Source organism: Grammomys surdaster, unplaced genomic scaffold, assembly GCF_004785775.1.
Source record: "Grammomys surdaster isolate TR1022 unplaced genomic scaffold, NIH_TR_1.0 205, whole genome shotgun sequence".
In the NCBI taxonomy this organism is placed as follows: Eukaryota; Metazoa; Chordata; class Mammalia; order Rodentia; family Muridae; genus Grammomys; species Grammomys surdaster.
In genome coordinates, this window is record NW_021604650.1 from 2,565,226 (window position 1) to 2,591,435 (window position 26,210).

The 26,210-nt window shown below is 46.9% G+C and overlaps 2 protein-coding genes and 1 pseudogene across 2 annotated transcripts; 2 read left to right on the plus strand and 1 right to left on the minus strand.

The window, feature by feature from the left end:
- Positions 1-542: 542 nt before the first annotated feature.
- Cst6 (cystatin E/M) lies at positions 543-2,270 on the plus strand. The gene is made up of 3 exons (XM_028771296.1): positions 543-1,064; positions 1,605-1,730; positions 2,078-2,270. The coding sequence occupies exons 1-3, from the start codon at positions 825-827 to the stop codon at positions 2,159-2,161; spliced, it is 450 nt and encodes a 149-aa protein (XP_028627129.1). The 5' UTR covers positions 543-824; the 3' UTR covers positions 2,162-2,270.
- A 3,720-nt stretch (positions 2,271-5,990) lies between these two features.
- Positions 5,991-15,639, minus strand: Catsper1 (cation channel sperm associated 1). The gene is made up of 12 exons (XM_028771010.1): positions 14,757-15,639; positions 13,576-13,782; positions 12,467-12,580; positions 12,148-12,301; positions 11,734-11,825; positions 11,434-11,577; positions 11,238-11,301; positions 11,068-11,140; positions 10,919-10,979; positions 9,848-9,923; positions 6,152-6,266; positions 5,991-6,017 (listed from the first exon to the last, which is right to left on the minus strand). The coding sequence occupies exons 1-12, from the start codon at positions 15,637-15,639 to the stop codon at positions 5,991-5,993; spliced, it is 2,010 nt and encodes a 669-aa protein (XP_028626843.1).
- LOC114624124 lies at positions 7,841-8,729 on the plus strand (annotated as a pseudogene).
- Positions 15,640-26,210: the final 10,571 nt, after the last annotated feature.

Genomic DNA, 26,210 nt, shown 5'->3' on the forward strand with positions numbered 1-26,210 from the left:
AAAATGAATGAGACTGAGGGTATTAGTGCTTGTCTAACACACATGAGCCCTGGATTCAGTTTTCAACACCGAATAGAATATGATGGTAATGCCAGCACTTGGAAGACAGAAGCAGGGAGATCAAGGGGTTCAAAGCCATTCTGAGCTATAAAATTCAAGGTCAGCATAGGACACTTAAATCCTTGTTTTACAACACACACACACACACACACACACACACACACACACACGACTTAGGCTCTTCAGTGTACTTACTAGGGACCAGTTGATATCACTGAGCAAATTACTTCTCCCTTCTGTGCTGTCCCCACCTCTGCAAAGTGGACAGTAGTGCTGGCTTGAGTAGGAAGGACTCCTACCCCCTACCCACCGTTTGCATGGCACCTGGCCTCTCCTAGGCTCTGTATCTGTGTCAGTTCATTGAATCCTAATAACATCTATTTTTCAGAAGAAGAAATGGAGGCCGGGGTTGTAATTTCTCTAAAAATCACAGGATAAGAAAATGATGACGACAGTAAGAACTTAACTGTAGTTGCTCTTGACAATTCAAACTTCAGGGCCCTGGAATGAACTATTCTCTCCCTCCTGGATGGTAGGGATGATAAGCCAAGCATCCCTACACGTAGAGGTTCTGGGATCTGTGTGCCATCTCTGGTTATTACAATGTGAAGGTGGGGGAGGTACAGCCGCCTCCAGGCACCTGCAAGCGGGTCCAGGCTTGCTAGGGGAAGAAGCAGGCAGTGGGCGGGGCCGGGAGGGGCCCTGAAGGCTGTAAAAGCCGCGCAGGATGGAGCTCTGACACTGAATTCACTGAATCAGCGGCTATGGAGCGTCCTCACTTCCCGCTGACGATGGGCCTTGGCCTGCTCGCATTCTGCCTCCTGACCCTGTCCCCGGACGCCCGCGCTGAGCTGCGGAGCCGCAGGACAGGAGAACGCCAGAACCTGTCACCCAACGACCCGCGGGTGCAGAAGGCCGCACAGGCAGCTGTGGCCAGCTACAATATGGGCAGCGACAGCCTCTACTACTTCCGAGACACCAAAGTCGTCGATGCAGAATATCAGGTGCGGTGGCTGGGACAGATTGTGAGACAGTGTAGCTGTGGAGAGGGAAAGGGACAATTTGGAGAGGGAGAGGGACAGGGGACAGGGGGATAAGCAGAGAGCTGTTTGGCTCGTTACCAAACACAAGGGGTCACTAAAACCAACCATAACGCCCGGACCATTCTACAAAATACTTCAAAACGAAACAAAGAGCAAAAACCTCTGGTAATCAACATTATCTAAATATCAAAGAAATGCAGGATCCAACCTCCTTCTGCTACTAACCTCAGATCCCTAACCCAGCCAGATGGAGTGGGAGTGGCCCACATGCCACTCTCCACGCTGCCACTAACACACAGGTGTTAACACAGGAGCTCTCCAGCTCCCAGCCAAGGGCTCTGCTCGACCCTTGGGTCACACATAGAAGCGCCCCTACCTCCACTCAGATCTGAATATGTAGGCCTTTGCCTGTGAGAGTGGGAGACTTGTAGAGGAGAGAGAAAGAGTAGACACACAGGCTGGACTCCCAGACATCTCTCACCTGCCCTGTTTTGTTCCCAGCTGGTGGCTGGCATCAAGTACTACCTGACTGTGGACATAGTGAGCACAGAGTGCAGAAAGACCAGAGTCTCTGGAGACCACATGGACCTCACCACCTGCCCCCTGGCTGCAGGGGGACAGCAGGAGGTAACAGCACTGACCCCATCCCAAGCCTGTGTAGTCTGAGGCCCTTAGTTGTCCATCCTGACTAGTCTGTCTGGTCAGGCAAAAGCCTGGCTCCACCTGTTCTGTTTGGCTTTTGTGTGACTCAGGCCAGGGTGGGGTGCAGGAAAGAGAAACTGGGGATTCCTCTTGGGGTGGGAGTTACCTGATAAGCCTGGGATCATCTCCTACCTTCTGATTCTATGTTTTGGGACCACTAATTGTCTGTCCCTGGCTCCAAGAGATGTGACAGTCAGGAAGCTGACAGCTAGGAGAAGGAGGCTGGCGCCAAGCTCACCCTCCTTGTCCTCTGCTTCTCCCTCTACCCCCAGAAGCTGCGTTGCAACTTTGAGCTCCTTGAAGTCCCCTGGAAGAACACCACTCAGCTTCTAAAGCATGACTGCGTGCAGATGTGACCGGCCCCAGGGTGACAGCATCAGAATCCCATGAGAACAAGCATGGTGGAGGCACCTCAGGGCCATGAGCCTCATCTGCTGCAATAAATCTCCAGCTCTGCTTCTTGCACTTGTTTCTCCTGTGTGTTTCACCACCCTGACCCTCACTCTGCTCTCAGTGACTCTCAGAACCCCTCAGCTGACAGGGTACTTTATCCCCTAAGGGAGCCCCCGTGCTGATCTCTCTGAGGCAGTATGAGGGTATGGCTCTCAGATGGAAGCCCCTCTTCCAGACATTTTCAGTGGTCTCAGAGGTAAGGGAGGAGGAAACAAAGACATAGAAGACAGATGCTGGAGACTAGCTATGGTAGGGATATCTGTGTGAACCGGACCAGCATCTTTTCCAGGGTTCATGCTGGGACTCTGAGGAGGATGTCAAGAACTGGGGTCAGGAGGGCTGCAGAGGCTGATGACTCAGGCCCGTGAGTTTCTGGGTGGCACAGCTCTTGTGATTGTCCTGGAATGGAGAAGCAGCAAAGAGCGTTGGAGAGCATGGTACAGGGCACTCAGGGTACGCTTCCCTTTAGCAAGGGGCATTCTGCGACAGCAAACAAAGTGCTTCATGTCTCAGTACCTGGAACTTTTTTTTCTGAGATAGGGTTTCTCTGTGTAGCCCTGGCTGTCTTAGAACTCACTCTGTAGACCAGGCTGGCCTTGAACTGAGACATCCACCTGCCTCTGCCTCCCGAGTGGTGGGATTAAAGGCATGCGCCACCACTGCCCGGCATGTTTGGAACATTTGACCACATACATACTGGGGGAATGTCAAGTTTCCAGACTACAGCCCTCTAAGACCCTGACACAAGGCCTTATGGGACATGACTCTGGCTATATGAGGGGCCTCCAAGCAGTCTCCAATCCAGTCCAGTCTCCTCATCTCTCAGCTCTTGAAGGGAAGCCCATGTCCTGCTGAACTCTCAGTAGTGAACAGTTGTGTAAGATGGCTGCTCAGCTCCATGGGCCCCACGGCACTGGGTTCACAGCTCACAGATATTCTTGTGCATAATAGTGGCTGGAGGTGACTTTCTCTCCTGAGCTCCCATAGGCCAGAGATCATGAACCCAGTGCATGCCACTCACATCCTTCTCAGAGGTATTTTCTCAGTTTTCCTCTGGGCAAGATTTGTACAGGAACCTGACCCATAAATATCCAGAGGGAACGAGAGCCGCTATCCTGGAGGGGTCACTCTCACAGGAGGGACAGGAACCAATCAATGTCATGTTAGACTAACGGAAACAGATTCTTTGTAGTAATTCTTGTTGTCAAACAGAGTGAGGGGAGGCAGTCCCAGGACCCACTCGGGTGCTTGTAGACATGTCCTGAAGATGCTAGCAACACAGCCTAGAAACCCACAAGCAGAGACACCAGGCAGACTACATGCACATTGGAAAAGCAGGAAGTAACCTAGAGATGAGTATACAGCACACCTCCCCCCCCCCCCAACCCAGCACTTACATCACGTCCAGAAGTCTTGCTCAGATACACTAATATACATTTACCCTGGGAACAGGCCATAGTCATCAGTTGGTTTGGGAGCACCAGGAGGTGCTAGGCTCAAGCTGGCATCACAGGGGTGGTAGGGAGGGTAACCAGACCACTGCTCTTCACTATCTCATACCTCCTTCCTAAGAAAGGTCTCACACCTAACTTGCTCCTGTCTGACCCTCCTACTCCAATTCTGTGACCTCATGAACATCAGGGGAGCTGGGGTCCTGTCTACTGCCTTCAAAGGCCACATCATGGTGGGAATGGAGGCCGAGTGCCATCTGAAAAGCCTGACAACACACACCTGGGAGGCCTGACATGCTGAGGGGCTGGATTTGATATTGAAAGAGGGGATAACTTGCAGCCCTGCTTCTGCTAGAACCTGATACTGTGGCGGAGCAGTCTGTGCAGTCCCGTCACTACTTGGAAGGTTTCCAAGTTCCATCAAACAGAGGATACCAAGCATGGAAACTGTACAGGGCAGGTGACAGGAAATACTTATTGAATGAATGTGTGAAGCCCAGGGAGAGGCAAGAGTCAGGACATCTGTCTCTTGTGGCTTCTCCACCCCTGGAATGAGTGCCCAAATCACTGATGGCATTTCCTCTGCTCGATGTGTTCCTGGGCCTGGGCATGACTAAGCAAGGTTAGGGAGAAGCCTCCACCAAGTGATGCTGTCTTAAGTTTCCGGAGAAAGAGCTGCTGCCCTGGACCAGACCAGTGGTGAGTGTGGGTGTTGGTCAAACCACCATCCTCCAGCCGCCCACTCTGGGGTTCCTCCAGCTTCCATGACCCTCTAGATTGGCTTCTACTAAGAGTAATATGGTTATAAATGATGGAAGATGGCCAATCCTTGATGGGGAGGCCCTGGGCCAGAACTGAGTTTCACCTTGACTCAGTGTTTAGTATAGACAAGAGTCTCACCGGCAGTCCCACTGTGCACACGAGCTCTAGCAGCACATGCGGGACTCATCTGAGCCCTAAAGCAGGCTGGACAGAAGCAGCCATTTCCTTTGACCCTATCCCAACAGCAACTGGTCCTTGTCACATGGCCCTGTCCCCATATATCAGAAGGATAAGAGGCCTTCCCTAGGCCTCCACTAAGGTTTTGTGGGTTTACTTCAGTGGGGAAGGTGATGTCAATGACCTTTAACTTATAGGTTTTTTTCTTAAAGATTTCTATTTTTATTGTGTGTATGTCTTTGTGTGGATTGTATGTGTGAGTCCAGTGCCCACGGAGACCAGAAGAAACTGTCTGATCCTTTGGAAGTGAGGTATAGGTGCTTGTAAGCAGTGTGATGTGGGTGCTGAGAACTGAACTTGAGTCCGCCTGAAGAGCAGCAAGTGATCTTTTCCTCTAAGATCCAAGCCATCTCCATGGCTCTTCTCGCTCTCTGGGTTTTTTTTTTTTTTTTAAATTTCATTTAGTTTTGGTTTTTCAAGACAGGGTCTCTCTGTGTAGCCCTGGTTGTCCTGGAACTTGTTTTGTAGACCAGACTGACCTCAAACTCAGAGATTCACTTGCCTCTGCCTCCCAAACACTTGGGTTAAAGGTATGTGCCAACATACCTAGCCCTTTGGGTTTTTGAGGATTTTGTTTGTTTTGTGTTTTTCCAAGACAGGGTTTCTCTGTGTAGCTTTGGCTGTTCTGGAACTCATTCTGTACACCAGGCTGGCCTGGAACTCACAGATTTCTACTTGCCTCTGCTTCCCCAGTGCTGGGATTAAAGACATGTGCCACTAACTATCCATATGTGTTCTTAGTATTCCCACTAAGTTGCTACCCTTATGTTAAATGTTGGGGTTCCTGGTAAGCCTCAGTTCCTGGGTGCTGGGCCCCATACCTGGCCTCTGATGCAATCCTGAAAATTCTGAGATGTTTCAGTCTGTTCTTTTTTCTCCTAACCCCAGGCCAGACAGGCTCTCTTTGTCTAAGGACTCCACATTTGGTCTTTTGTCCTCTCCCCAGAGCCCTTTTTCTGCACTGCTCTTCTGATCACTGCTAATGCACTGTTGGACTATACTGAGAAGCTGGGACCTGGTAAGGCCAGAGGAGATCCAAGAAGAGCCCCTTACACACGCAACTTTCAACACTGTTCGACTCCCCTTGACCTTTGCTTCAGGATAGCTAGTGAGGACACAGAGCCCCCTGGGGTTTTAAAAACTCTATTGGGACCTCAGTCCAACATGGGTCTGGAAAATACCAGCAGCATTAGGGCCTTGTTCCGGCCCACTCTGGTAGGGCCTTGTTCAAGCCCACTCTGGTAGGCAGTGTGCCAGAAACTCAAGTCAGTATTCTTCACAGTCACTTCCCATAATCGTCGTCTCCAGCCTGTAGGGTCAGATAGGGTGTGTGTGAATGAGCCAGGGCCAGCCGTTGCCAACACCATGCCACTGTTACTCAGAACCCCCTTTGAGTAAGAGCTTCTACTCCCCCTGCCCCCAGTCCTCTCCTTCCTGGTTCACCTCAAATGCAGTGTCTACAAGCTCATCGATGACAGATGCTTGGGAACGAAACTTCTGTTGATGCTGCTCCACCGCTGCCACCAACTGCAGGAACTGGAAGTGGCGCTCCCGCTGCCTAGAGTTGGGCAGAGGCAAGGACTAGACTCCTAGGGACCGAACATGGCTCCTTGCCATGACCTAGAGGCCTATCTCCAGTATGTCTCCTTCTCTAGATATTACTTTTTTACTTTTTGTTATTTTGTAAATGTGTATATATTTGTGTACACATGTGCCTGTGGGCACACATGAATGTGTGCATTGGGGTACACATGAGTGTGTACATGTGAGCACGCATGAGAGTGTGCATGTGAAGGCCAGAAGTCAGCACTGGTTGTCTTCCTCTATTGTTTCCTACTTTACTTTTTAAGATGGTGTCTACTATTGAACCTGGAGCTCACTGACTGGCTAGACTGGCTGGTTAGCAAGCCATAGGGATTCTCCTGACTTTACATCCTCCTCAGTACTGGGACTGCAGGTCCAGAAGTGCATGGTGACACCTAGTCTTATACATGTGTGTTGGGATCCAAACACAGCCATCTCTTCTAGCCCCTGCATTTTTATTTTTAAATGAGTTTCCCGCTGAGTTGCCCAGACTGGCTTTGAATTTGTGATTCTTCTGCCTCAGCCTTTCAAGGAACTGAAGTTACCAGCATATACCATTATACCTGATGTGTCTGACTGTTTGGCAAAACCCAAAGAGCCTGTGTGTGTCTGTGCCATAAAGGCATCAGCAATGGTTGGTCTTTTAGCCACCCACCCCTTCATCTTGCCCATTCATCTACACAAGCCTCTCCACAGACCCCTCAACCACCTGCCCATCCAACCACTGCACACTTACCGCCCCCTCCCCAACCCATTCTTCCTCAGATCCACCCACCCAGTCTAAACAACCATCCATTCCACATTTACTGCCCTGTGTTCATTCTCACTCACTTGTCCACTCATTGGGTCTTATCAATCCATTTTCCCAGACACACTGGGAATAGGAAAAGCAGGTTGCTTCAAGGATGTTGAGATGAACAAGAAAGAGGCATCACACTTGGACCCAGACAATACAACCCATTGTACGTGTCAACACAATGCCTAGGGCCCTTGTAGAGGAAGTAGCCAGGACTTTATCCAGAGGGGAAAGGAAGGTCTAGGATCAGAGCTGAAGCCCAATGGAGAGTAAAAAAATAAAGTTATACTGAGAGATACTCTAAGTGGGGGTAGACCAGTAGGGTTGATACCCCCGAAAGAAGTATGGCAGAGGCCACAATGGTGGCTCAGATCCTGGAACATTAAGATAAACAGGAGAGTGACCTAGGAGGTGACAGTAGGTAGAAATTTAAACTGGCTCTCTCAAATACTGGTCATCTAAGCCTGGTATCAATATCTCACCAAAAAAACAACAGTGTAGGGAGAGGCCTGGCAATAGTGCATGTGTCATTTTAGAAAAGAATGTGGGCAAAACAAGGTTATGCCATAGGTAGCAATGGTTGTGATCTGAGGGACGCTAATACTACCCCAGTCATATAGAACTCTGAATGTGCTTGCCTGTAGGGCAGCCCTAGCTGCTGGATCCTGTACCTCTATGGTCTCTCCCTAGAGCTTTGCTATTTTGGGGCAGTGGCTGCAGTTGTGTGGGTAGCAGGCCCCAGTGACAGCAGCATGGAAGAATTCGACTCTGAAGACTTCTCCACAACAGACGAGGATGAGGACTGCGTGCTGTCAGGTGGAGAGTTCAGTGAAGATGATGTCAGTGAATTAGTGAGGGAAGACAAAGTGGATGGTGACAAGCAGGCTGAGAAAACCAAAGGGGAAAGAAGGACGGCTCAGAGCATTCCAGCCTGGAAGAGGAAACAAAATGGCCTCTTGTTAGACGAAGAGGAAGATGGCAAGGAGGACTCTGGAGGTAGGGGGAGTGAAGAAGATGAAAAGGAGCAAGAAGGAGGCCTTTGGTCAGAGAATGCAAAGAAGAAGAAGGAGGAAGATGAATTGTGGGCCAACTTCCTTAATGATGTAAGACCAAAGTCAAAAGCCGTCCCAAGTTCGCAAGCTAAGGTAGCAGAGGAGACTGAAGAGACTACTAGCTCAAATAATCCACTGGCCAAAGCAGATGAGCTAGAGAAACCTAAAGAATCAGAAAAGGTGAAGATTACCAAGGTGTTTGACTTTGCTGGTGAAGAAGTAAGGCTCACTAAGGAAGTAGATGCCGCATCCAAGGAAGCCAAGACTCCTCAGGCAAACAAAAAGAAAAACTGCAGGCTCTTGTCACTTCAGCGGTGACAACACTCCCTGCTGGGTCATGGATAAAAAGAACAAGTGGTATGAGCAGCCTTTTAGGGAAAATTGGAGCCAAAACTCAGAAAACGAGCACCCTTGAGAAATCCAAATTGGATTGGGAGAGCTTTAAGAAGGAAGAAGGGATTGGCGAAGAGCTGGCCACCCATAACCGAGGGAAAGAAGGGTACACCGAATGGAAAGCTTTGTGGATCGAGTGGACCACAGGCAGTTTGAAATTGAGCAAAATCTCAGGCTGAGCAAAACGAAACGTTGACATTCTGGGGAGAATTCATAGCAGCTTAACCCTATCGACAGTGTGAGCCTTCTGTGTGTCTGTGAAATATTTCCAGTGTTCTTCATGTTTCCAGCAAGTCCCTTTTTCTACATCGCAGTTTGTTTAATGTATCTTAATCTCACCTGGTTTCATTCGTCTTCCTTTTTACAATTTGTCTTTAAATAAACAAACAGAACTCTTAAAAACAAAACAAAAAACCTCTGAATGCCAGGCTGCAGATATTGGATTCTGTCATGGTGAGTGGAGTCCAGAGGATATCAGCTTGCAGCTGTAACCTGTATAGTGATCTGGAGCCAGACTGGCTGCAAGGAGGGAGCACAGGGTTTGGCTGCCACAGGGAACCTCAAGAGAACTAGGCCTGAGAACCAAGTCACAGCAGCCTGTTGCCAAGAACCCTAGTCTTCACCGAGGATCATCAGTTGGCCTGGCCAGGGATGGGTATTGCTGAGGTTTCACTGTGTGATCTCCAGACCTTGAACACATGATTCTCCACAGTACCTTTCAACCTTCCACTTGGCTGAAACTTGTCAGTGACCCACCAAAAAGTCTGGCAGTATGGGCAGGAGTGGTAATAACAGAGTAGAATTTCTCTTTGGGTCCCTGGCACCCTCATAGAGCCTGCATCTGACAAAGGTCAGGATACTTTAGAGAAGCTGGGCAGTGGTGATACCTATCTTTAATCCCAATACTTGGGAGGCAGAGGCAATCGGATCTGGGAATTCAAGGCCAGCCTGGTTTATGGAGCAAGTTCCTGGACAGCCAGGGTTACACAGGGAAACCCTGTCTCAAAACAAAACAAAACACACACACACATACACACATACAAGGTGGGGGGCTCTGCTACTGGTATGATCCTTGTAGTCCAGCTAACACAAGTCCTCTGCAAGCTGGAACCACTCCTCACTGTCCAGGGCTGCTTATGTTTCCCATATCCCATTTGTAGCCTTGGAAACAAGCCTTAGCCCTCCACCTACTTCTTTCCACCCAAGACAGACAGGCAATGTTCTTTTGCTTCCCATCCTACCATTGGCCTCCAAACCTCTTGCCCTGGATGCTCTCCCCTTACCCCCACCCCTGCCTTCCTTCCATCTCCTCACTTCTCTGTCATGTTGCCAAACATTCTCTCAATAAGCTGCATCTTCAAGGCTTCCTCAGTCATTTGGGCGTCAGCATCTGGATGGAAAGAAGGGACATGAGGGGGAGGATGACCAGGCAAATTACTGGATTCAAGAAGGGAGAGGACTGGGTGTGGGAGCAAACACCTTTGATCCTAGTATTCAGGAGGCAGAGGGGGTGAATCTCTTAGTTCAAGGCCAATCTGGACTACAAGTTCCAGGACAGCCAGAGCTACACAGAGAAACCCTGTCTGAAAAAAATCAAAAAACAAAACCAACCAAATAAATAAATAAATAAGTAAATAAATAAATACCAAAGGGGCAATAAGGCAGAAATGTCGACCAGATCCAGGTTATCATTTGAGTGCTAGACCAAGCCATTCCCTTGTACTCTCTGTTAATTGGAGCCAATCTGTCTTTTTACTTAAGGTAATTATTAACCATAAGTGAGTAATCTCTTATGCTGATCTTACAACAGGGTCTAGAAACTCAGATTCTAATATGCATCTTTTTTCCTTCCTCTCTCTTTTTGTCTCAAAGATTTTAAAAAAATTGTGTGTGTATGTTCTGTCAGCATGCATGTATGTGCACTATATGTGTGCCCCTACCCATCCATGGAGGCCTAAGAGAACATCAGATCCCCTGGAACTCCCTTCTCTTGATAGGGTCTCATATAGTCTAAGATGCTTCGGAACTTCTGATTCTCCTCTGCCTCCCCCTCTCAAGCGCTGGGATTACAGGCGTTTAAGTTGGGATGCGTATACGTGACCTTGAGTCTACTTGACTCATAATGACAGTCTCATGCTGTAAATGCCTCATGAAAGACCAACTACTGCAGGCCATGAAAGCCAGTTGATAAACCATAATTTGTTTTGCAAGTAAGTTCTTTCAAAAATTGATACATTTAATTGACTTTTAGAGGACTGTCTAGAGTCCTTTGGACCAAAGTTCTAAACTTGGACAGTCTTCTCATATCTCAGATTCTAAACCTCTGGAGCAGCCTGGCTACTCTAGAGGGGAAGGAGATGGGCAGGAGGAAGGACTGGTCAGTACCTGCTTTGTTGAGATCTGTCAGAGAGTCCTCCAGCAACTTCTCATGGACCCGGGCAGCTTGCTGGAGAAAAGGCCTCCGTTCTACCAGGGTTTCCTCCCTGGAGTGTTGCTCTTCCATCCCCCCTGTCCTTGCCCCATGGGTGTGGTACCTCCAGCTTCACTTTCTCTAGGCCTTTGAGCAATGCCATCTGGAAGTTATCTACCAGGACAGCAATCACCAGGCTGCAGAGGGGACAGTGTGGCATGACAAGGGTGAGGGGCTGGGGTGGGTTAGGTAAAGAGCCGATAGTGTAGTTAGGCAGGAAAGCAGGAGCCTCACTTGAGGAAGATGAAGTACTGGATAATGATGTAAATCATGAGGATGGGAATGATGTACCAGGCACCTGGGGGAGGGAAACGGGCAATCAAAAGGCAACGCCCACCCTTTCTAGCAGGCATCAGCAGCCCCCATATGGCAGATGTAACTGAGCCATTAGTGTCTGCTACCTGGGCCCTGGACCCTGGCCTCTGCCCACCTTTAGCCCTGTTGTCTATGTAGATGAGGGACCAGTCATCCAAAGTGAGCATGGTGAATAGGGTGAAGAGCGTGGTAAAGATGTTGTGGAAGCGCTTGGGATCTGAGTTTTTAAACAGTGCCCGGAGCACAACAGAGAAGAGGACTGGCAACTGCTTAGGGTCAAACCATTACCAGATCCCCCTGCCCCCTGCCTCTGTACTACCTCCCACCAGGTTGTACTCAGTCCCTCTAGACCTGCTTCTCCCCACACCCAGCTGCCCTAGGCCAGCAGCCACCCAACCTCTACCACACAGGATACAGAGGCAGGTAAACATGAGGGTGAGGATAGCTGTGATGGATGGCAAAGATTCACTCAGAGTCCCGGTCACTTCATGGAGGCTGGTCAGGATGCTGTAGGCAGTGAAGGAGAGGGAGTCTAAATTAGTGGGGATGGAAGCGGAGAGCTGTAGCTGGTAACCAGACTGGGTGCTAAAAATTTAAGGTGTCCCTAATTCATTGGTGACTTAGTCAAGTCCTGATCCTTCCTTGGAAAGTAAAGAGATTGATCTGTACATGGACCCCAGGGAGGTTTATTCCAAGCACGCAAGGGGCCACGATGCCAACCCACCACCATCCCAGAAACAGCTCCCATGGATTCCCTGGAAATCCAGGCCTATGTTCCCTTTTCCTTGAGAATCTCCACACCAGAGCAAGCAGCCTTGGTGGTAATGACCTGAGCCTCCGAAGGACCCGGATGGCCCTCAGGGCCCGCATGCTCTTGAAGACTTTGAGAATCCGGAACAGGCTGTGGTTGTAGAATGAATATGAGAGCGAGTTTATCTGGAGGAGCACAAAGTCCAGCACTGCCATGACCATGATGAAGAAGTCTAAGGGCAGAGCACGGCTTCAGATTTATGGAGGCCCAACAGACCCTTAGCCCAGACCCATGGGCTTTCTAAAACCAGCACCCCAACCCCATCCCTTTTCTGTCCTTAGCTCCCCACAAACAGTTCAGAGCCCTTCCCCATCCTATCGCAACCTTACCCACTCACCCAGATTGTTCCATGGGTCATAAAAATACTCCAGGCCCAGACCAATTAGCTTGAGGACGGCTTCTAGTACATAGATGGAGAGGAAAATGGAGTCCATGACCATGAAGTACCATTCTGTGGGGATACCAGAGGCGTTCTCAGTGACAGTCCCCAGAATCCTGGGCACCCTCTACTCCTTCCCTCTTTACTAGGACCTCGTGGAGGCCAGACACCCAGGCTTTCCTGGCTAGACTTTTTTTGTTTTGTTTTATCCTTTTTGGTGTTTTGTCTTGTTTTGTTTTGTTTTTGAGACAAGAGTCTCATTACATAGCTCTGGCTAGTCTGGAACTCGCTGTGTAGGTCAGGCTGGTCTCAAACTCATGGAGATCTGCCTGCCTCTGCTTCATTCTGCTGGAATTAAAGGCCTATGCCCAGCCCCCTAGCTCTTTTAAAGGCTTAACCACCCAGTTTGAGGGTTTTCTTGTTTATAAAATAGGAATAAGAAGCAGGCTTGGCAGAGTTCTTTATAAATGCTTTGAACACATTCTAACACTGCGGCCTTGAACTGTGGTGGTGCATGAAGTGCATCGAGTGACTCTTCAGTCACCGGGCTCTCCTGGGCTTCAAGAGGCCAGTGTTCTCAGGCTTTCCACTTTTACTATTCCAGGGCCTCTTGGTCGAGGTCTTCCCAGCACCTGTCCCACCAGGAGTGGTATACTCAGAGCATACTGCCACCTGGTGACTGCATTGTGAACAGCATGGCCTACAGTTTTTGGGTTTTTTGCAGGACCTCAGAATATTTCTACCTCTGGGGATGTCAGTAAGTTGCCAGGGGGTGAAGATGAAGAAACATAAGGGTGTTGTTGTTTTGTGTTTTTGTTTTTTGGTTTTTCTGAGACATGGCTTCTCTGTGCAACCCTGGCTATCACGGGATTTACTCTGTAGACCAGGTTGGTCTCACACAGAGATCTGAGTCCCTCTGCTTCCTGAGTGCTGAGATTAAAGGCATGCACCACCACTGCCAGGCTTAACATAAATTGTAAAGACCTCTTAGCACTGGATCAGACTCATGGGAAGACCTGGAGCCACGTCATTTGTTCAGCATAGGGACAAGGCCACCTGACTCTTACCACCTCGGATCTCTAGCTCAGTGAAAGTCTGGGCCACAAGGATGACTGTGTTGAGGCAGACCACGAGGAAGATAAAGGTCTCAAAGCCCAGGGACTGGGTCAATGACAATATCATTTGCTGGAGACCCAAAAGGACACGGCTTATTTTTTCCCATAGCAATTGGAAGATATTCCCAGTGTGCGCCTTCTTGTGGGTCCTCTGGGCCTCTGTAAAGGAGTCAGAAAGTTATGTTTATGCAAGTAGTGATGGATGCAGTGGTCCCGGGTCCCCTCCCAGATGGGCATCATTATCATCCCTCCTCTTGTCTACTCACTAATGTGCTATCTTGCTTGTCCTATACTGGTCTTGGGGTCACTGTCCTTATAACTTCCACATCAGTGGCCAATGTTTGGAATTTGGTTTGGCAGGTTCTAAGCATTCCTGGTCCTACAACTCCAGATTTCTCTATGCTCATATGGAAACTTGATTCTTATTATTATCCCACATTCTCGGTGGTCTCTTTTCCCATTTAAGATCCTCCTAAATCATCCTATCCCCTGACTACTACTCCTGTCCCCATTCAGTAAGTCACTAGTCCTTCTCTGGTCATTCATGAGACTTTTGTTGTATTTGCTGAACTAGTAGGCACAGAGTCTGGGAGACTGACCATTGTGGTCTCTCCATGCCTTCCAGTGAGTTGGCTTTTCCTTTTAGTATTGGTTCTCAGGATATGTCCTCAGCAAGTGTTTAACCGTTTAGCGGGGCAAACATGGACACAGAATTCACAGAAGCAAATCTCCTGATGTACAAGATGCCAGGCTCCTGTCATTAGATGGCCTGGGATTATATCCAACCCTAGCTTTGGACCCTGTGAATGAAGCAACTGTCCTAGCTTTTTCCTGCGCTGCCAGGACCCAGGAAGACTATGTGTCTACATTTTATTAGATCCTCAATGGTGAGGAAATGAACATGTGTGCGAATGAAGCAAGGACTAGAGGAGGAGGCAGTGCAAGACTTTCAGAGCCAACAGTGTAAGGAGTGAGGGGCAGGAAAGTGAGCAGCCCGAAGCAAGTGGCTGATTGAATGCTTACTCAAGTGAGGACTGGGCTTCCTGACGGCTGAAAAGCCAGTTCAGGGTGAGAGCCGTATGAATCTGATCAAGGAAGTAGGAGTCTGTGTTGGGACCCCAGGAAAGACTCACTTTTGCGTTTCTGAACATGGTCCTCGTCACTCCAAGAGACTGATTCTTTCAAGCTGTCCTTGGAATGAACTTGGCTGGAAGCCTGAGGTCGAGCCCTCAAGAAGGACCGAGCCCCACTGGCTGTGCTTCTGGATCCCACATGAGAAGGAGAGGTGGCAATGGTGCTGTGAGACTTGTGTGAGAGTTGGGAGGAACTTGGGTGATGGTGGATACGTTCTTTGCGATGCATATGCTCTCCATGATGCTGTCGATACTCGCCGCGGTGAGAGGTGGCTTTCTGGCCATCAGCCTGGCGAGATCTTTCCTGGTGACGGGACTTATCAGAGCGATAGGAAATATTGTCTGCATATTGAGACTGCCCTCTGTTCTGCTGGGGGTCAAGGTGTTGAGGCCTCTCACTGTGGTAGTGGTGATGGACTTTCATGTAGCGGGAGCTAGTGGAGGGCTGGGACAGAGCTTCACTGGGCCTACGGGGCTCATCTTGGTGGGAATGAAGATGGGGTTCAATATGAGATCCACTCTGGGGTCTACCAGAGTGCTGAGATTCAGCAAGGGGGTGAGGCCCACCATAAGCATGAGGGATATTACTAGGTAGTGTAGAAACATGGGCCCTGTCCTGCTGCTGGTAGGAGTGATGGGGGAAAGCACTATCGTGGAAGTCTGAGAACTCACGCAAATGCTGGGATTCATTTTGTTGATGGAACCCAGCATACGGTTGGGATGGCTGTTGGAACATCCCATGTTGAGGAGAGTCATGATGAAAGCCACTGTAACTTGGCCTATGCGGTGTGGGGTGGGGTTGGGGGTGGGGGTGGGGGTGGGAGGATGGCGGGTGGAAGCGATGGCTTGGGTCTAACTCGTCTGTCCTCGAAGGTTGATCCATGACTGTCTTGGAGCCCCTGGAAAAAAAAACAGCTCAAGTGTAGAACCCAACGTTCCTTTTCTGGCTCTCCTAAAGCTAAGCTCAATCCAACTACAGCCCCGGCTTCGAGGAAGCACTGACTATTCTCTTGGAATTCTCCTCTCTATGATGTCATCAGCGTGCTTGGGTCTCAGTTTACAAATGAGGACTTCTTTGGGGCTTATCATTCAGAATTGAGAATTATTGTGTCTAAAAAAAAAACAAAATAAAAGATGAAGAAAAAAGAATTATCATATCCTACTCACCTCTTTATTGTAAAATAAGAAAACTGGGCTGAGTGTGGTAGTACAGACCTCTGAACCCAGCACTACGGAGGCAGAGGCGGGTAGGTCTCTGTGAGCTCAAGACCTGTTTAGTCTACACAGTGAGTTCCAAGTCAACCAGGGCTACACTATAGGCATAATTTTTTTGCAATCTACTTTCAATAAGGGTTCAACCTCTCCTCTAGCCCACCACCCAGCAGAGGTAGTGGAAGAGAAAAGTTACTAGGATATGGGGGAAGTAGTTCAGTTCTGTAGCAAACACCAAATACAATTCAGCAGCTGCAGACATTAGGGACAAACTGGCAGCTGTAGTTCAATCCTGAAGAAACTGCCAGGCTCACCAACCATCCTGAGGCAAGGCCACTGAAGCGGCAAGCTGCTGCAGTAACCTCTCGAGCAGTTCTTGGGCGAGTTTCTCTCAATGTCGGAGTTGTCACAAGTTGAGCTCAACAACGCTATGTAAGGTGAACCAATACATGTGTGTCTTTAGTGAAGAATCAAGGCAGAGCAAACCAAACCGAGGCTCAGTGCTCAACTCCCACTGTCTGTGGGTCATATTTACACCCCTCATCAAGCATCCTTTCATGTGTTTGCTATATCAAAGCATCCTTTCACCTGTCTGCTTTAGGAAAACAGCCTTTCATGTGTTTGCTTTAGCAAGACATCCATTCACCTGTGTGCCCCAGCAAAACATCATTTGATGTAACAAACTTTCCAAAGGAACTAGAAGTTTCCGATTCACTACACAGTGAAACCTTATCTCAACAAACAAACAAACAAACAAACAAACAACAAAAACCTCAACAAGCTGAAGGTGACCCAGAGCAAGGCCAAAAACCAAGACCAAGAAAAAGGGTGTGGCTCTGTGGGTTAAATGCTTGCTGTATAAGCCAGATGAACCCAAGTTCAGCTCCCTAGAGCCCACTTAAACACTGGACACAGCAACACAGGTCTCAGTAATCCCTAGGCTCCCACAGAGAGATGGGATGAAAACCAGGGGACTCTATAGAAGCTGGGTGGCTAGTTAGGTTGTTGTATGCAGTGTTGAACAATAAGAGATCCTGTCTCAAGGTAGAAAATGTAGGAAGTGAAGGATGCTCTGAGTGTGTGAAGTCCCAAGTGAACGTGTGTTGGCCATTTGGTGGTACACACCTGTAATGCCTGCCAGCAAGAAAGAGCATAAATTTGAGGCCAACCTGGGCTACCTAGTGAGACTTTCTTTTTTTTTGGTTTTTCAAGACAGGGTTTCTCTGTGTATCCAGGGCTATCCTGAACTCACTCTGTAGACCAGGCTGGCCTCGAACTCAGAGATCCACCAGCTCAAGTGCTGGGATTAAAGGCGTGTGCCACCACTGCCCGGCCGAGACTGTCTTATCTGTCTTTCCAAAAATTTTTTTATTCGAGACAGGGTTTCTCTGTGTGTAGCCCTGTCTGTCCTGGAACTCACTCTGTAGACCAGGCTAGCCTCGATCCAAAATTTTTTAAAAGGATAATGTGTTCACTTTTTTTCTCTCTTCCTTTACCCTTTCTGCTACTCTTCTCTAGTGACTGCACTGGGCTAGGTAGCCTAGCAGTCTCTGCCAGATGAGGTCAGTAATATCAAGGAACATCCATCTCCTCCCTGGAAATACTGTAAAAGGTCTTAGTGTTTCCAAGAGTCCTCCTTGTGTCTTTTGTCATTTAAATGTAATATCTTTATAGCCAAAATGTCCATCATGGCTAACTCTATGGATAGGGTTACACGTGGGACAGGCATAGTTGGTGACTAAAGATACAGACTGCACATTAGCAGCTTCAGCCAGCAGGCCAGTGGCAATTACTACTGTTAGAGTTGAAACTGACTCAGGCTGAAGATGGCTCAGCAGTTAAGAGTACTGGCTGCTCTTCCAGAGGTCCTGAGTTCAATTCCCAGCAGCCACATGGTGGCTCACAACCATCTGTAATGGGATCAGGTGCTCTCTTCTGGTGTGTCTGAAAACAGCTACAGTGTACTCATATACATTAAAAAATAATATTAAAACAAACAAACAAACAAACAAACAGAAACTGACTCTTTCATGGCCATCCTCCACTTTGCCAGCCTCTGTCTCCAGGTATGCAGTCACTGAAGTCCTGGGAAATGTCTTTTCAGTGGGCCAAAGACATCCTCTTTCTGGTGTGGATGTGAATGGCCGTTTGCTCAGGTTTTGTCTGTTTGTTTGTAGTTTTCCTGAGACTCATTGTTTTGTGTCCTGGAGCTTGCTCTGTAGACTGGTCTGGCCTTGAACTCAGAGATCCACCTGCCATATTAAAAAAAATTAAAGCATGCATAAAAAACACATTTATTTAATATAGCTACACTGGAAAGGTACAAAGATATTCAGTGCACTGCCCCCCACACCATGCCAAGTTTTATAGGAATCCTGGAATGAAAAGTTCAACAGCTTTTTGAGCTGATGGTTTTACTCCTATTATCTGCTCGTGGGCATGACGGAAATGTCTACCACCGGTTATAGTTCCACCACAGCATGGGGTAACCTGTATGTGTGCTCCACAGCACGGGGTAACTTGTATGTGTGCTTTACTCCACCTCTTGCTCAACATGTTAAAAACAATTAAATGGATCTTCAAGTTTTAAAACTGTCAGTTTTTGCTGGGCGGTGGTGGCGCACGCCTTTAATTCCAGCACTTGGGAGGCAGAGGCAGGCGGATCTCTGAGTTCGAGGCCAGCCTGCTCTACAGAGTGAGTTCCAGGACAGCCAGGGCTACACAGAGAAACCCTGTCTCAAACAAACAAACAAAAAACAAAAAACAAAAAAAACAAAAAACAAAAAAAACCTGTTAGTTTTGTTTCAATTTATATATGTCTTGAAGAACGAGCAACAATTTCAGATCTCCAATTTAATCCTTTTTCCTTTTTACTTTCTTCTCTGTGATTAAAGTTACAATTCTTAATTTAACTAATGTGTATGGGTGTTTAGCCTGTTTGTTTGTGTACCTCATTTGTGTGTGGTGCTGGTAGAGGCTAAAAGGGAGGCATCAGATTTCCTGAAACTGGAGATACAGACCTTTATGAGACACCACGCATGTGCTGAGGATCTATCCCAGGTCTTCCGGGAGAGAAGCCTATGCTCTTTGCTGCTGCACCATCTATCCAGCCTGTTCTAATTATTGTTAGTCCTTCCTTCCTTCCTTCCTTCCTTCCTTCCTTCCTTCCTTCCTTCCTTCCTTCCTTCCCTCCCTCCCTCCCTCCCTCCCTCCCTCCCTCTCTCTCTCCCTCTCTCTCTCTCTTTCTCTCTCTCTCTCTCTCTCTTTCGAGACAGGTTTCACTATGTAGCCTATGGCTGTTCTATGTTTCCAGGCTGGTCTCGAATTCAGAGATCCTCCTGCTTCTGCCTCTCAAGAGGAATTAAAAGCTCGGTTCCGTTATTTTTAGTAACATCTCTTTTAGACTGATGTAGCCAAAGCCTCCAGAGACGAAGTCTCTCCAGCACTGAGGCTGCTTTTGCCCATCACCTTCCTCCTCCTCCTCCTCCTCCTCTTCCTCTTCCTCCTCCTCCCTCTAAGGTCCGAATATTTGGTGCAGGAGAGGATCAGTTTCCAGCTTCAGTATCCATGGTGCTCCCTGAAGGCACCCTGAGTTTCTCCTCAGGATCTTCCTGGGAACTTGATGCTTACTATCCTGGTTCCCCTCCAAACCCAACTCCCCATCCACTGCCCGTACAAGGGGCCCACAAACTGGGGCCAGCCTCGTGGGAAGGACAAAGAAACCAATGTGGGGTGCCTCTTGTGTCCTTGGCAGCAAAATGACTGTGTGGGGCATGTGGTTCTCTGACACTTACCTCTAGCCTGGGCCAACCCTTGCATCTCCAGCAAATGTCATTGTGGATTGGGATGGTGTATGTATGTCTCCACTGATGTCATCAGGTGCCGGGTCCTTGACATTGTGTGTGTGTGTGTGTGTGTGTGTGTGTGTGTGTGTGTGTGTGTATGTGTGTGTAGGCTCACTCTGTAGACCAGGCTGGTCTTAAACTTAGGAATATCTGCCTTCTTTTGCCACTCTAATGCTTAAATAAGAAGTATGTGCCATTACTCCAGGACTTTTCTTTTTAAAGTTTATTTATTTTATGAATGTTTAGCCCACATGTATGCATGTGCTGTTGGAGATCAGAAGAGGGAGTTAGAACCCATGGAAGTGTTACAGATGTTGTGAGCTGTCATGTCAGTTCTGGGAACAGAGCCAGGGCTCTCTGTAAATGTAGAAAGTGCCTTTAACAGAGACATCTTTCCAGACCTGGTCCTTGATACCTTAACCTGTCATCAGTTTCATCTTATCCAAGTATCCAATGTATTTGAATGACAGGCATCTCCAATGTTACGCATAACAAACACATGGTCAGTGGTGTCCCTGTTGATAGGGACCAACCGTTCACGGTCTCTACTCCTCAGCATGCGGTACATCGGTGTGGCAGCCAAGCAAACGGTCTACTGCTGTGACTGCTTTTCTGTATCAGTTGAGAGAATATTTACTTATTTAATAAATAAACATTTCTTTTCAAAATAGGGTTTCTCTGTGTAGCACCAGCTGTCCTGGAATGTTCTCTGTAGACCAGGCTGGCTGTTATGGAGTTTGTGACCCAAATGGTCTTACAGATCCTGAGAGAGAAAGAAAGTTTATATTTTAGCAGGAGTTTTGAATATCTAAGACATGACTTTGAATGAGGGACCAATTTTTGTAAACAAGAACCAAGAAAGAGGGGCAAAGTCAAACAGCTAGATTACACTTAGCTATCCTAATTCTTATATAAATTCTTCTTTTAAAATTGAGATAGCGTGAGACATAACAGTAACAAATAAATTTACCATTTGTTGTAAGATATTTTTTCCTAAGGGGGAGTTAGGCAATGTCTGGAACCTTTACTCAGTATATATAACAGTTTTCCCATGATGCATAGCTGGATCTCATCCTTATTCTTAGTTTTTAGCCTGTATACCCAAGTTTCTCCACAAAACCCTGAGGCATCATGGAATTAGGGCCTAACTGCATACGACCAGCTGGAAGGAGTGACTGTGTTCTGAGGTGAAGGTCCAATGGTCTTGCTTATCTCCTTTTTTTGAAAAAATAATTTATGTATGTATTCTGTATTTTTTATTTTATTTATTTTTTAAAAGGATTTATTTATTCGTTACATATACAATGTTTTCCCTGCATGTATGCCTGCATGCCAAAGGAGGGCACCAGATCCCATTACAGATGGTTATGAGCCACCATCATGTGGTTGCTGGGAATTGAACTCAGGACCTCTTAACTTTTGAGCCATCTCTTCAGCTCAGTATTCTGTTTTTATGTATGAGTGCTCTGTCTGCACGTGAGCCACCATGTGGCTGCAGGGAGTTGAACTCCAGACGTTAGGAAGAGCAGCCAGTGCTTTTTAACTGCTGAGCCATCTCATTAGTTCTCTTACCTCCTTCTTTCAAAGAAATAATAACTTTTAACAAGTTCAGCTCTGATTATTTTAAGCAGGCATATCTACAGTTATTGAGAGATCATATTTTATTCTGTAACCCAAACATGTGTGTCTGCAGATGAAGGCAGACAACTTTAAAAGTTTAATAAGTATTTCTTTCTTATAAAGTCATTAAATTGCAGAATAATTTAAGTATCTGTAACCTAGAGGCCATTAAACAAAAACGACAAAAAGCAGACCTCGACAGGAACTCAGAGATGCTGGCATCAGGCTGTTTTTTTTTTCTTTTAGGAGTTTTGTTTTATAGTATTTTTAAACCATATCCAATAAGCCTATAAAGTTTGTATTTTATCTGTTTTAAATCACTCAGTGTTTTGGGGGGCTGTTTGTTTTCTCTCTTATTCTAGAATCAGATGACATTCTGACCTAGGACAGAGATATTGAAGGAAGCTTTTAAACAACCGTACTTGGGTTGGAAGAGGGAAGCTGTACACTCCAACTCCAGAGACAGCTTCTTAATAAAATAAAGCAGCATAAGATGGTATTTTAATATTAACCACACTCAAAGACACCTTGTCCCTACAAAACCAAATCCAGTGATCAAAGAGAGAAACCAGAACAAGCAGAGTACAAAAATGGCTTAGAAATAAGAAATCCTGGATACAGGGCAGCTGCCGTACTTCAGAGAGCAGCAAGAGGCAAAACAGGGACCTTATGATGCCCACCAGGGTGCCCGCATCACTCCAGCCCAGCAGTGAGGCACTAGCCAAAACCAGAGCTCCATGGTCAGAGATAGGAGTCTATTATAGGATATTTGAACCTGTGTCTAGGTGTGACTCAGTCCTTAGCACACACTTTTAATCCCTCTGGCTGGAATACAGACACACTCTTAGTACTCACCTTTAGTCTCAAACAATGAAGGTAAAGTTAGTTTGTACGAGGAAGCACAGATGTTTGAAAGTGATGCCTAATTGAGTGGCAGACAAAGTGACAAATCAGAGACAGATTTGACAAAATAGGATACATCCAACTCTCATAAGAAGAGAGGGGAAAGGGAAGCTACTTAAGGGAGAGACAGACAGGACAGGACAGGACAGGACAGGACAGGACAGGACAGGGCAGGGCAGGACAGGAGGAAGAGAGTAGAGCAGGAGAATACAGTAGAGTTCGTGGAGAACAGGACAGTAGAGTTGAGAGGGAGAGTAGAGCAGCACAGAGAGGCAGAAAGAGGCAATTTTACCAGGAGAGTTTTACAAAGATAAATTGAAGACAGAACAAGCTAGACACAGGTAAAGACAGAACGAGCAAAGGAATGAGAAGGAGGCAAAGATTAGAAGAGATTGCTAGAGTTAGTCTGAAGCCAGACAGAGCAATTCAGAGGCTGAGAGTGCTGAGGTCCAGGAGTCACTTCACAAACCACATGAACACCAAATTCAGTCAGACAGGGATAGTTTATTGAGACTTGGGAGCTGAATGTGAAATTGAGTCAAGATCCTATAGCGTTCTTTAAGCCTAAAATCTACAGACATTTGTGCCATGTTATTCCACCAATCAGAATTTAGGGATAGGGGATTTCCTTAGGAACATGTCTTTGTCATACACTTATCTCAATCCCACTGGTTGGGGTATTAGACTCTGGCAGGGGCCTTGCCTAACTTTCATGTCTTAACTTGCCAACCAGGATGTCAGTTATCCACCTACATGTCTCTCCCTTCCTTCCTTCTTTTCTCTCTCTCCCTCCCTCCTCTTACTCTTCCTCCTCCTCCTCTTCTTCTTCTTTTTTGCCAAGTAGGATGTCAGTTCCCAGGGAGGTCTTGGGAACTTAAACTTTACTGGACCACTACCCAAAATGGAAGTCTTACTTTAAATAGTTTCTTATGTCAGTGCAGGTGTCTGTCTTATGTTGGGGTCCATCCCTGGGGCAGTTTATAAAAGCAAGTGCCATAAAAGTTTATACACAAGTACAGGAAGTGTTGCTCAGTGGTTATATCAGGTCCAAACTTATTGTGGGTAACTACACAAAGCAGTTCTACTGAGTTTTATCATGAGTGATTTTCAAGGGCACAGAACATAACAGAATATGAAATCAACTTGGGCATGAGAAAGTTTCCTAGTAACAGCAGAAACAACATAGGAGAACATTTCTTTATATCATTAGTAACAGCGCAAAATGGCAGGCTATCTGGTAATAGTTACCTAGGCCTTAATATTTTACCTAGGCCTTATCAGAGAGAAAAGCCAGATTGACTAAGTCAGCTGGGAGAGGAGTTTGAGCCAGAACAGCTGAATTGAACCAGCCAGCTAGAGTTAAGAAAGAACAAGAAACGGTGAGCTTATTCAGGAGCAAGTCTCAGAGGCTTGAAATATTCTAGGCCTAGATTAGATTGTACAGAGGCTAGAAGCTTCCAGGACTAGACTTATGATAGCAGATTGAGGCAGTAGGCCTCAGAGGCACCAATTATTCAGGAAAATAAAAAGTACTTTGCAGGAGCCAGTTGGGAGCTAGAACAACATGGAAAATACATCATTCGGAAGCAGTGTGTGAGGGAAAAGGATCTCAAACAGGAGGGCCTAGACCCGTGCCTGATGTACCTGTGGGACTTAAACAGCCGACTCCTCCAAGCCAATGAGAGGGACAGAGACAGAATGGGGAGCTAGCGTAGAGGCAGCCGGGAGCAGCTGACCTCACAGCAAGCCTGCAGCTCATGAACAGTTTGATTGTGCTCAGTTCGAGTCCTGTCTGTGACAAAACTTGAAAATGTAAACCCAATAAACAACAGAGAACAACAGGAGAAGACAGTACAACAAGATCAGAAAAACAAAAACAAAATACAACCAAACAAAAAAACCAGATGAACTCAGACTGAAGGTGGTCACCTTCACTTATACACACTAAAACCAAGACAGTAGGGTATCCCCTCTGCCCCAGAGACTGGGCATATAATCTTGTCAGATCTCTCCTTTTGTCTCTCCAAATGTTTGAATTCTGTTGAGAGCTTTTGGTGCCACCTCTAGGAATTTGGCATTTGTCACTGGGCTTGGACAAGTAGGCTAGGTAAGAATATTAAGAACAGTGACCATGGGGCTTTGATCACTACTCTGCTGAATTACTTTCCTGTGTGATCTCCTTGTTTACTTCTTAGCTTGATTACTTTGTTTTTGATCTAAGAACTGACCATGTTTTTTGGATATGCCTAGAATGATATAAAAGTAGGCTGGAGTGAGATAAAGCTGCTTCAGCCTCAGTATGGGCTGGAGTCATGTTATAATTTTATCTGTTTTTCTTTTTCAATCCTCACTCCCCACTTGAGACCCTGTTGACTGACTGAGCTGGCTTGGTCAGAACTCCAAAACAGTACAGAACAATTCACTGATAGATCCAAGCTTCAGAAGGCCAGCAATTCTTACTTTCAACTTGCAAATTTGGGGCTGTTGCAATCTGGGATCCCTGGGGCCTATCAAGTCCATGTTGTCCTTGCTCCCTCTGGGGCCTCTTCCAGACGCTGGTCCTGAGTCTGAGGTCTCCTTGGGATCTTGCTGGGGGCCTCCAAATATTATGGAGCTAGTGATCTCTTGGAAAAGACCCCTAGATTCATTCCAATTATAATGAAAAGGTTTATTGATTAGATTCTAGCAGGATGAACAATCTCTGACCCAAATTTGAGATTACCATGACAGAGGGTTATGGGAAGGACTTTTAAAGGGGGAATCACGGGAAGGCCTTCAATATCTATGCAAGCAAGTAAAAACTTCTGTTCTGCCAAGCTGAGTGGTTAAGACAACTCAGAAAAATCTTTGGATATTTACATAGTCAAGTTACAGAAGCAAAAAAAAAAACCAGTTAGTCATATCATAATAAATGAATAATCACAGCTGTACATTTTTGGGTGGGGGTCACTGAGTCAGGGTTACTGGGAATTTATCCTCCAGGGACTGGAGTCAGAGACAAATGGTATGATGGATGCCTAGCATAAAATGGTACTTTTTTTTAAAGCCATTGGCCTCAAACTCACAGATCTATCTGCCTCTGTCTCCTGAGTGCCGGGATTAAAGGTGTGACCCACCGTGCCTGGCTAGCCAATCAGCTCTTTACTGAATATAAGGACCAAGTTTTAGGTGACCCTTAGGTCCAATTCAATCAGCTCCAGAATTAGTATAGCAAATGTAAGCATTTTCCTGGGGCTAGCTTGGGTTTGAGTGATCACATCATAGTCCCTGATACAAGGCTGATTGGTTTGTTGCTGGTTGGTAGATGGCTTCTCAAACACACAGGCATAGTGCTGGGTTGGAGTGTTGTGGGCGTGGCTCAGTCATAGTGCTTGCCAGGCCCTAAGTTCATTCCCAAAACTGCAAAACAAACCAACCCCAGAAGCCATAGGCTGCCATAGAGGAGGGAGGGATTTCAAGAAGTTCTTATCAAAGCTCTCAATCTCATTGCCTGTGGCTCTTGAAGATAACTTTAGACAACATTTCTGTGGAGCCATTGTCACTGCAATGACAGTCTTGAGCTGCAGACATAATCCTTAAAAAGCCACTAAACTGAACTTTTAAGTAGAACATTGAGGAGCATTTAAGATTACTACTACTACTACTACGTGTGTGTGTGTGTGTGTGTGTGTGAGTGTGTGAGTGTGTGAGTGTGTGTGTGTGAGAGTGTGTGAGTGTGTGAGAGTGTGTGAGTGTGTGAGTGTGTGAGTGTGTGTGAGTGTGTGTGAGAGTGTGAGTGTGTGTGAGAGTGTGAGTGAGTGTGTGAGTGTGTGTGAGTGTGTGAGTGTGAGTGTGTGAGTGTGTGTGTGTGTGAGTGTGTGAGAGTGTGTGTGAG

Coding starts and splice junctions, on each gene's coding strand:
- Cst6 (XM_028771296.1), top strand. CDS start 825: ATGGAGCGTCCTCACTTCCCGCTGACGATGGGCCTTGGCCTGCTCGCA. Junction 1,065..1,604: donor TCGTCGATGCAGAATATCAG/GTGCGGTGGCTG, acceptor TTTTGTTCCCAG/CTGGTGGCTGGCATCAAGTA. Junction 1,731..2,077: donor CTGCAGGGGGACAGCAGGAG/GTAACAGCACTG, acceptor CTCTACCCCCAG/AAGCTGCGTTGCAACTTTGA.
- Catsper1 (XM_028771010.1), bottom strand. CDS start 15,639: ATGGATCAACCTTCGAGGACAGACGAGTTAGACCCAAGCCATCGCTTC. Junction 11,302..11,433: donor CATAGACAACAGGGCTAAAG/GTGGGCAGAGGC, acceptor TCCCTCCCCCAG/GTGCCTGGTACATCATTCCC. Junction 6,018..6,151: donor TTGTAGACACTGCATTTGAG/GTGAACCAGGAA, acceptor CTGACCCTACAG/GCTGGAGACGACGATTATGG.